Here is an 11,734-nt window from a genome sequence, read left to right on the forward strand (position 1 = left end):
ATTCGGAAAACATACAGAATTTAGTAGAGAATGCAATTCTTCCTATAGGTTTTTCTCACCCTCTTATACTCCTGCTGTTGAATTCAATACTTTTCTATCAAATTCTCCAGGATAGATTTGTTTAGCCTTTTTAAAAAGGATGTGTGTATAAAATAAAAACAATTAATATAAAATGCATAGCTTGCAATCTAATTCAATACAAGATTTCCTAAGTGTCCTTAATCTTCAAGATCTTAATAGACTTATCTAATAGCAAAGCCAACAGATGCGATTAGTGACAGGATTTGGAGAGGATTCTTTTGCCGACCCTCAATTTTGAGACACAGTTGGGAGATGAACATTGGCAGCTGTCTTAAGAAGGATTTTTACCAAAAATGTATCCTTTTTATTAGACAGATCCAAGGACTGTGATCCCAAATAGTACTATGCGATAATATTCTATTTGTATTTCCCAGACACACTGTGTGATGAGACCGTTTCCAGGGTAATATGGGCTAGAAAGTGACCCAGATGGATTTGAGAGGAAGCCACCACACTGATCTCCTGTTGGAGAACCTAATACTGCAAATAAATATCATCTGTCTGATGGGATTAATTGCACCCTCAGCAAGTTCACAAGTGACACTAAGCTGTGGGGAGAAGTAGATATTCTGGAGGGTAGGGATAGGGTCCAGAATGACCTAGACAAATTGGAGGATTGGGCCAAAAGAAATCTGATGAGGTTCAACAAGGACAATTGCAGAGTCCTCCACTTAGGAAGGAAGAATCCCATGCACCGCTACAGGCTGGGGATCGACTGGCTAAGCAGCAGTTCTGCAGAAAAGGACCCGGGGATTACAGTGGATGAGAAGCTGGATATGAGTCAGCAGTGTGCCTTTGTTGACAAGAAGGCCAATGGCATATTGGGCTGTGTTAGTAGGAGCATTGCCAGCAGATCGAGGGAAGTGATTATTCCCCTCTATTCAGCACTGGTGAGACCACACCTGGAATATTGCATCCAGTTTTGGTCCCCCACTACAGAAGGGATGTGGACAAATTGGAGAGAGTCCAGCGGAGGGCAATGAAAATGACTGGGGGGCTGGGGCACATGACTTATGAGGAGAGGCTGAGGGAACTGGAGTTATTTAGTCTGCAGAAGAGAAGAGTGAGGGGGGATTTGATAGCAGCCTTCAGCTACCTGAAGGGGGTGCAAAGAAGATGGAGCAAGGCTGTTCTCAGTGGTGGCAGATGACAGAACAAGAAGCAATGGTCTCAAGTTGCAGTGGAGGAGGTCTAGGTTGGATATTAGGAAACACAATTTCACTAGGAGGGTGGTGAAGCACTGGAATGGGTTACCTAGGGAGGTGGTGGAATCTCCATCCTTAATGGTTTTTAAGGCCTGGCTTGACAATGCCTTGGCTGGGATGATTTAGTTGATGTTGGTCCTGTTCTGAGCAGGGGATTGGACTAGATGACCTTCTGAGGTCTCTTCCAACCCTAATCTTCTATGATTCTATGATTCTCTTTTGGTACTTCGGTATTTCATCTTTGACACTCACCGAAACCCCAAAAAAGTACAGAGACATAATCCATATGTGTTCCTGGTCTTACATTAACTGAACTTTTTTTTGTACCTCAGAGTTTCATTTGCAGTTTGAGAGACAAAAGAGAGACAGTTCCCTGTTATTCTGAGCTGGCTTGCCCATTTTTCAAAGTATTGACGAAAGATAATGTTGGCCAAATCCTGAGCATTCCCTGCTCCTTTTCAGGGTTTATGGTGGGCACTGCAGAAGCTCAGTAGCTGTCCAGGGCACCCAAGATTTGTCCCTCTTTTAAAAAACCAAGGATATGTGATTTATCATATGGTGTATGTTCTACCCATGTTGTATTTCCTGGTGGAGCTGTTCATGTAAAAAGGTTAATATTAATAGTCCAGTAAAATTTTTCCCTTCTATAATAATTTCCTGATTGATTTTAGCAAAATAGTGGCTTCAGCTGCAGAGTGTCAGGCACCAAACTACATCACTTATTAAAAAAAAGGAAGCAAGATAAAGTGGTTCAATCTAAGATCTGCAGTGATCTGTGATCTGATTCTTTTCAGGATTTGCACAAATTCCACTGGAACAAAAGCACAAAGATCTCAGCTGTGCCAAGTCCATCTGTGAGGAAACACATACACAACCAGGTCTTTGGGGATCATCTTGCTGAGCAGTAAACACCACATGTGGTGGTGCTCTATGTGGCATAGGAGTGACTGAAGTGCTCATAGAATGCTCTGGATTCAGCACATCACTTTGGCAATCTTGACAAATGGCACTTCAACAGAGGAGTTATTGGAGCTGTCCTCCAATGAGCAATGGTCGTACCATCCACGGCCCTTCTATAAGGACGAATGCTTCCTACAGTACAATGAGGCCAGACTGACACAGAAATTAGCCATTAGTACAACTAAATCTTACCACAAGGTTTTTCTCAGTATTGTACCAAATTGATACCTTGTCAGGCAGCTGCCATCACCCTATGTGAACAGCAGTCTCAACTGCAGGCCCTGTAAGCTGTTATTGTCTTTATATCCTGAGAATGATGACCACAGCTGCTTCTGTGTGCTGGTGAATTACCCTTTCCTTGCTGGAACAGAGCCGAAAGAGGCACCACAAAGCTCCTGCACAGAGATAAATTCTGGGAGCAGGGGAATACTGGCTAATCAGAACACCTCTCTCCCAGCTGGTCAATGGATGCCAGAGACTTTCAGTGGGGAGGAACTACCTAGTGTCGTTTGGCCAGTGTCTCCCTCCCTTGCTACCAGGATTGTCCCCCCTTTTACCATCAGCCCCATCAATTTCCCCCCTTCATTGATGCCGGAGAGTGGCATATGGCAGTTACATGTATTCTGTGGTCGGAGAGTTATACCCCTATGCAAGAACCTGCCCATACAGTTTTGGTTCCCTGTCACACCCCAAACTAGAAAGGACCTCACTCTTTTTGACAATTGCTATATTAAATAAAATCTATCCAAGATATTTTTAAACAAATAAAATCTCAAAAATATAGAATAGATCCAGTTGCTTTGATAAACACACAGAGAGAGACAGACAGAAGAGTGTGTCAGAATATGCTGCACATAAAGAGGGCCATATTACAACTGTTATATACATACATATAAACCTAAGTTTTGGTTCATACGCAGTCCACACACAAAAGACCATAAGTGTAGCTATGTCCCAGGTGCCTTAAGCCATTCTGGTGATTCAAAGCTTGCTGGTAAATCTGGCCCACAGTATTTTAAATAAAGTAACATTAAACTTTATTCATTAGAATAATGTAGTATTATGGAAACATAAAGCCAAATAAAAAATTAATGGAGATATCCTATCTCCTAGAACTGGAAGGGACTTTGAAAGGTCATTGAGTCCAGCCCCCTGCCTTCACTAGCAGGACCAAGTACTAATTTTGCCCCAGATCCCTAAGTGGCCCCCTCAAGGATTGAATTCACAACCGTGGGTTTAGCAGGCCAATGCTCAAACCACTGAGCTATTCCTCCCCCCATAATAATATCTTACAAGTTTATTATAGATAGTGTTGGGAGAAAGTACTAGAACAGTAATATACAAATCTAAGGAGATTATGTGTACATAGACATAAATGATTAATACATGTGTTAAAGGAAAATGTTAGTGAGGTATGTACATTTACATGAAAATTTAAGTAGTGTTAAAAACATTACTCGTTTTCTAAAAGTTTACAGCAGATGTTCATGTGCCACAGCAACATAAATACATTATCTTTCTGTAGGAAACCAAACAGAAGTAAAGTCAGTAGAGAAAATTAACATCCTCTAATAAGAAAAAGTAAAAGAAAAATCAAATAATGGGAACTTCTCATGGGGAAGGAGGTAGCTCGGTTTGGAAGGTATTAGATTAAAAGGTTGAATACCGTTTTCTATGCAAGATAGAGGCAAAATGGAACATTGTAAATCCTTATAGATATAATGGATAGATGAATAGGTTAACTAGATTGGAAGGGTATCTCAGATAGATTTAATGCTGTAAATTAGATCAAACAAGAAACCAAATCTATTAATGTTTTACTTGATTTTTACTCAGAACTTACTCTGGAATTGATGTCAAAACTTCCACTGAATATATAAATGAGTAAGGAAGGACATCATGATTTGGCCTAATCAGAATAAATAGATAAGCACGTAAAAGTTCAATTTCATGACGTGATAATTCTAATCACTTCTGAATAGATGTGCGCAAAAAGCTTAAATCAATCAGCCTCTTGACTTGTATCAGTGTTACACCTCTCTCATTTACCTCAAAGATTTGGAACATGTTTTCATTTAGCAATTCAAAAGGACAATGTAGCCATTAGGACTTTTAGCTGAAGCTGGGCAAATTTAAGCAACCCATTATTTGGTAAAAGCCCTCAGTGTAGTAAGTGGGTTACACCCTTTCTTCCTCAAGCTGCTGTTCACTTCAGAAAATTGGTTAGATCATTTTGTTGGGAAATTCACAGCACCTACAGTGTATGTGTAATGTAACAATGTAGCAACATGCAGCATATTAGATACTGTCAATCTGTTACCAAGGAAAGCAATACAGTATAAAATGGAAATTGATACAAGTTGTATAGTAGTCAGTATCAAAAACAAGTAGTTGCGATATTAAAGATCAGACACAGAAGACTATAAAATGCAGGACAGTAAGCAACATCTGTTGTACATATTTAGTTTTTAGCATGATTTATGTCAAATTCTCTATCATATTTTGGAGGTGAGAGAGGAGTTCTAGTTTAAAGTAGACAGTAGTAAAGTAAGGTCTCTTTCATTACCACTGCATGACTGTAATGGCCAGAAAGGGTGGAAACGTCTCCTTTATTCTGCATTCACCTCTCCCCTTTCCCTGCCTTCTCTACCCTCAACTTTGACTAAGGGGATTTACACAACAGTTACACTAGCAATGAATACCACCATTGTACAAATTACACTTCCATTTCACCAAAATCATTAACCACCTTTACACAACAAATGAACTGGGTCCAAAACATTTAAGTAACATCTGAGACACGAGGTGGGTGAGATAATATCTTTTATTGGACCAACTTCTGTTGGCGAGAGAGAAGTTTTTGAGCCACCCAGGGCTCTTTTTCAGTTAGTCCAATAAAAGATATTACCTCACTCACCTTGTCTCTGTAATATCCTGGGGCTGACACAATTACCACTACACATAATGTAACATTCGTTCATAAAGCACATTGAAAAAGAAAGCATTATACAAGCACTAATCAACAACCATGGCATTAGTTGCCGAGACCAAAAACACAGGATCTGATTCTCCTCACAAGGACACCAATGTTAATCAGAAATAATTGCTTTGAAGTTAATGTAGTGACAATGGTGTGAAGTTAGAATCAGGCCCATAGTTTTACTGAACTAAAGAGTTCCAGGAATTTAGGTGACAGCTTTTCTCAGCAGTATAGGCTGCCAACTTTTCTACCTGAATAGCTCTCTGAAAACTTGTCTTCATCCTTTTATAGGTAAGGGGGAAAAAGTGGGAGAAATCAGAACATTTTAGACACAATACCTGCATATGAAAGCAACAGCCAAATGAAGGTCACAGAGTCATACATTTTGACTGGGTTTAGAGGTGCAGGAAAAGCAATGAACTTCAAGATACACGTTGCTTGAAAATATATAGAGGCAACTCTTGAAATCTGATCTTTCCTCTATCAAATTAGTTAAAAGAAAGTGTTACATGGGTCACCTTTAAAAAAAGCTTTTGCTGCCAAGCTGTTCCGGTAAACCATGATAACAATATAGGTGCCCTCAACGCTGCTTTGATTTCTTATCATTTACTCCAGCAAAAGCTAGCTTTAAGAAATTCCACATCATTTTTATGCTGCTCTCTTTTTTAAAAAAATGTTTAGGGGCAGGTAGATTCTGGAGTAGAAGTGTAGGTTGGAGGACTCTGTCACCAGCCTGAAGAAAAATATTCAGCTACTCTCAGATCAGTTCATAACCTTTGCCTCAGGGCTCTGGTGGTTGTCCAACACCCACCCACACAAAAGGACACGAAGTAATAGTCCTATTCCCAACACAAATTGTGGGGGCTCTACCCTAGCAGCTCAGGGGTCAGGGCCTCTTGCAGTCCTCTGTTGCTGTTATAGGAAAATATTTTTGCAGTCCAGGCTAGATGACCACAATGGTTCCTTATGGCCTTGGAATCTATATCTCCCAAGCTAGTAATATCAGACCATCACCTGACACTGCTCAGCTGGGTTGGATGATTCCCAGCACATGCCTGTGGGCTAAAACCCATGTTGCTGATACAGACTAACACAGCTATCACTCTGAAACCTTAATAAGGTTCTTTAAATGCAATCTTGTTTAATTTAATATCAGCTTTTATCTTTCTCTCAAAACTATTCCCACAATTTTATTTTGATTAAATATACATTTATAATATCCATCACTCCAGTGTCCTGATCATATTTTAGTACTTCTGCTCACCAAACCCAAGCCTTGATATACACTTGAATAGTCTACTTCTTAAAGATTTAAGTAGCTACCATTTGCAGAACTCTGCTGACAAATACAAACTAACTTAATAGTGGATTCGCTTAACTGAATCTGACACACAGTCCTGTTATGCTGTTTCCATGTATTTTTAATAAGGAAATATTACACAATCCATCCATAATTCCGAGGAAAACTAAACACTGGATGTAAGTGTAGCCCCTCTCCTGTACTGATTCTTGCTATCACCTGTATTTAGAGTGGCTTCTCCTATCCCCTTGCATGGGCTGGGTCCTGGGTTCTTATCTGGCAGCAGAAGCCTCCACCCAAAGTGATTCTCCAGTGTGTCATATACATAAAGGTGCTGTCCCTTGAGAAAGTGAATAATATTAGCTGGTAAGGATTGTAAAGCCCAATACATAGGGTACCATAAACTTCACAGAACTAACCCCAGCAAAGCAACATCACACCAAAACCAACAGTATAACCAAAGAAGACTTTATTGGGAACAAGAAAATAAAAGCTAGGGAACAAAAGTCTTAATAGTTAACCTTGATAAATAAACCATTTCCTCACATCCCAGCACTAACAACTTCTCCAAACCACTCCCTCCCTGCACCTCCCCAAGGCAGATGGTAGGCTGAGGTTGAGTGTCCAGAGATAGTGTTTCAGTGCTGTGGTATTGGCCTGCTTAAACTAAAAGTTCTCTTAATCCATCTTCACCCTGGGTGGGGGAAGGTTACTTGCCTGACGCCCTGCTTCCTGGGTCTGAAATGTTCCCATGGGGGTCTCAGCTGGCTCTTGAGAGCCAGCACTGGGTCAGAGCTCTGCAAGAATCCCCTTCAGTGGTGAGAGGAGTGGGAGTTTTGCAGCAACTCAGGAACTCTGAGCTGTGCTGTGTCCCTCCCAGATTCCAAACCAAACAAACTCCCTGTGTCAGGCTGTGCCCTCACAGGGGGTTGTGTGGCCTGGGTTTGTCACTGAGCCAGTAGATGACTCATCCAAATCACTCCAGGAAGAAGCCTCCCCGTTGGCTTCAGTAGGAATTACTAGTCCATTCTGACCCCACTCCTGGCTCCAAGCACACTGGGAGATGTGGTCAGAGGACTTAGGCCTGGTCTACACTGGGGGGGGGAGGGGAGGGCGATCTAAGTTACGCAACTTCAGCTACGTGAATAACGTAGCTGAAGTCGATGTACTTAGATCGACTTACCGTGGTGTCTTCACCACAGTGAGTCAACAGCTGCTGCTCCCCCGTCGACTCTGCCTACGCCTCTCATGGTGCTGGAGTACAGGAGTCGACGGGAGAGCACTTGGGGATCCATTTATTGCGTCTAGACTAGACGTGATAAATTGATCCCCGCTGGATCGATTGCTGCGTGCCAATCCGGCCGGTAGCGAAGACATACCCTTAGGTGACTATTATAGCTGTAGTCCTTTCAGGGCTCGCTGAATTTCAGTCTAGAGGTCCAGGAGGCAGGAAACTCAAAGTGGGGGTATAAGAGGGTTCCCTACTCACACTGCCTCCTTGTGGTTCCTTTCAAGTATAGCTCCCCCCACCAGATGATGCCACTTTCTGTTCTCTCTCTTGCTCTGCAGCATCTCACACTCCAGGATTGGCAGCCCTCTTCATGGTTTGGTCCTCCAGACAGTCATTATATGTTTCTCCACCCCCACCCCCCAGGATATTGTTCCCAGGAGTCCCCTAAGTCAAAGCTATACTACTTCCCCCAATCACTGATAGGGGAACCCAGGCCCACCCTCTACTCCAACGTCCAATTCAGGGACCCCCTAATCAACAGCCACAGTCTGCTTTATTCCAAACATTACTGCTATTTCCCTGAGCCTCTTCCTACTCTGTATCACTCAGATTTCTGTTCCATTACCCTTCTAGGTAAACCCTTCCTTCGGAGCCTGAATCACAGGGCTTTGCCTCTTCCCTTAGGTTTTCTTTTCTTCTCTAATACCTAGAGAGTGAATGAGTAGAGGCTTCCTCACTACAAGACTTTCCAATCTCAATTTACTAGCTTTGTACCAGCCCAATCTACACCTGCTCAGCTGAGCTTCATCTTCCATTAGACCTTGTCTATCCATTTTAATTGTCCCACAAGTGCAGCCTACTAGATTAACTAGCCCCTTCCTACCTCCCTTAATCCCTTCAGGTGAGGTGTGGAGTGAACACCCCAGGGAGAGGGTGGGGAGGGGGAAATTACATAGGTACTGTAGGTTTAGTTGCAAAATTAGAGTTTAAACATACAGCAGAGACTGCTAAAAATCACAAACAGAATGCTTATGGAAAAAATCCATGGTAAAATTGTTTTCATTGGACTCCAGTGCCTCACATTACCAATAACGGTTGCTCAAGAAATTTGGCTGTGCTAGGCAACACTTCAGTGTGATACCAACCCACCCCACTCAAATTCGGCCTGGTTGCCCTTCCATCGTCACAGAGGGGTGGCCAGGCCAAATCTGAGTAAGTGTTGTTGAAACCTGGTACGTGGGCTCACAGTGTTGCTTGAGTTTGGTCCAGCCCCTCCCCAAGTTAAAACCCGCTGCTCTAGTTAGCTTCCTAGAAAGCTGTCAACAAGGCAGCTCCCTAGCTTGTCTATAGCTAAAGCAGCCTTGGATTTCCAAAAGCTTTTCACACTCAAAAGTCCTATTGCCTTAAATGGGAGTTGCACATGTGGATAACTGCCCGCCGAGACATTTGCTAGATTATCCAGAGGGTGCTGGGGACAGATGGATAGGTTTTTGTCCCCTGTGAACAAATTACTCCAGAGCATGACAAACAACCTTTAAAAATGACCTTCCCTACATTCTTTACTTCTTTCTGTTGCATAGTTCTCATTAGTATATTATTTAGGTTTGGGGAAGATTAGAGTAAAACACTGACATCTGTACAGGAGAGACAGACCATTCTTTTGACTGTCATTATTGATTGAGAGCTGAGACTGTAAACATTTTGGGATAGGAAATGTCTTTTGGTTTTGTGTTTGTACAATATCTAGAACAATTAGGCCCTAGCCCAGGACTAGGGCTCCAAGGCACTATGGGAATACAAATAATTTTTGGTTAAGTCATTCTCATAAATTTTGATTGCATTGCTGGGCTGTTTTTTCTGACGTGGTTATCTTGACAATGCTTTGGCCTTTGTTTTGATTGCATTGCTAGGCTGTTTTTCTGATGTGGTTATCTTGCCAATGCTTTGGCCTTTGTAAATAAACAGATGATTTTAATGGGACCTAGTTTTCTGAACAACTCATCACTGCAATTGAGAGGTTCACAATCTGGCCCCACATGGTAGAGTGGAGGGGGGTACATTCACTTTCCCCTGGTAGTATCTTTTCTCTGTGGCATGGAATCCATTTGACCAACCAACTTATCATAAGTTTATTGGGCCCTGAGAATGTCTGTGCTCTATAGCTCTGCAAACTTATGTTTTTTGATATCTTTGAAATGGAGCTTACAGTAATTGAACAAAATATTAAACTACAAATCAAACAAACTGGAAATCAGTGGGTGTGAAAATCTGCCTGTTAATTGCTGGCATAATATTTTGCTTATTTGTTATCAACAGTACCAAGTATATGTTTAGCTTAGGAAACAAAGACGGTGTTTGTTTTCTCCCCCTTTTCCAACTCTCAAATGGCAAATAGTTCAGATCACCTCTAGGTTCTTGATGTACCCTCTGTATCACCTTGACATGCATTTTAACAGTTTTAATAAGAAGAGTCATCATTATGAACCTGGCACAGATCTAAGATGCACCCGATTTGATCTGAAGAGGGGGAAGAAGTGATCTACATACATTGCTTGTATCCCACTCTCTGTGAACATTCTGACAGGACCCCCTTACAGCACTGCCTATCACAATCCATTTCTTCCTCAGTCCTCAGCAGGAATAGTTTGCTCCATTATACCAGTATACAGCTGTATTTCCTCCATCACTGCATTCCGAATCAGATTCATAAATACTCATTGGCCCCAATGTGCAGAGCTTGTGCTAGGCATAAGTAGACTAAGCAATTGCGGAGGGCCCTGAGCAGCTCAGGGGCCCACCCCACTTGCTTTTTATTATAAGAACTTGCCTACTTTAGTACTGGGAGGCCAAACATATTCCTGTTTAGGGCCTCCAATGGCTAGTACTGGCTCTGCCAATGTGCCAACTGGGCTGGTTCAGGGCGCCTCTGCACCACTTTCATAGGAGTCCTCTATGACACTACAAAGGGATCACTGCACTATGTCAGCAACTTTTGTCAGGCCTGACATAGTCATTCTGCCTCACACACTGGTGTGATATTTATTTAAAAGGTGACATGCACTATATGTTTGAAATCTAATAACACACTTCTCATTACTATTACTGTGAAATGTTTAACAACACTGTAGGTGCAATTATAGATACTCTCCGATATTACGTCTTGGAGACTGAGAAAGGAGCCCAAACAGGGTTTTTCCATTGTGAAAGTCTATACTCTCATGTTCACCCTTTTACAAGACTATAATAAATTTTGTACAAAGTATGTCTTGTGAAGTATCATTTGAAAACTCAATCTGCTGAACATTACTGTCCTGGTACAATAGGACCTCAGAATTATGAGTACAGAGCTACGAACTGACCAGTCAACCACACACCTTATTTGGAATCGGAAGTACGCAATCAGGCAGTAGCAGAGACACACACACACAAAAAAGCAAATACAGTACAATAGTATGTTTAACTACTAAAAAAAAAGGCAAAGCAGCATTTAATCTTCTGCACTGTAAAAGTTTCAAAGCTGTATTAAGTCAATGTTCAGTTGTAAACTTCTGCAAGAACAACAATAAGGTTTTGTACAGAGTTACAAACATTTCAGAGTTATGAACAACCTCAATTCCCGAGGTGTTCATAACTCTGAGGTTCTAGTGCAAAATAAGTGTGATAACACTGTATGTAAAGTTATAAGATTCTGCTGTATAGCATTACTAAGATTAGAAAAGCAGGCACAGACCAGTTCCCCAGAAACAATAGGCAAATTGATGCCTTAGTCAGAACATAATCAGATGAGCTATCACCTAGTTAAGTGGCCATTCTTTGGCAGGTGTGAGCAACACATTTATATTTTGGCAAAGGCACAGAGGGGGTTTCCTGTCCCACAAACTTGCTGTCACTTGAACCCCAGCTGGAAATCATTCTCAAGGATGGGAGAAAGGTATAAGAATAGAAAACAACTACCACACATACCTCTTCTCTTCTTC

General features: G+C 41.7%; 1 protein-coding gene across 1 annotated transcript in view; it reads right to left on the reverse strand.

The window, feature by feature from the left end:
• Positions 1–5,626, reverse strand: part of LOC117880583 (deleted in malignant brain tumors 1 protein-like) — a 32,046-nt gene extending 26,420 nt beyond the window's left edge. The window contains exon 1 of the mRNA XM_034776866.1: positions 5,565–5,626. Coding sequence (XP_034632757.1) covers positions 5,565–5,610 — 46 coding nt within the window. The 5' untranslated portion in view covers positions 5,611–5,626. The remainder of the gene's footprint in view (positions 1–5,564) is intronic.
• Between the last annotated feature and the right edge of the window lie 6,108 nt (positions 5,627–11,734).

Source organism: Trachemys scripta, chromosome 7 (assembly GCF_013100865.1).
Source record: "Trachemys scripta elegans isolate TJP31775 chromosome 7, CAS_Tse_1.0, whole genome shotgun sequence".
In the NCBI taxonomy this organism is placed as follows: domain Eukaryota; kingdom Metazoa; phylum Chordata; order Testudines; family Emydidae; genus Trachemys; species Trachemys scripta.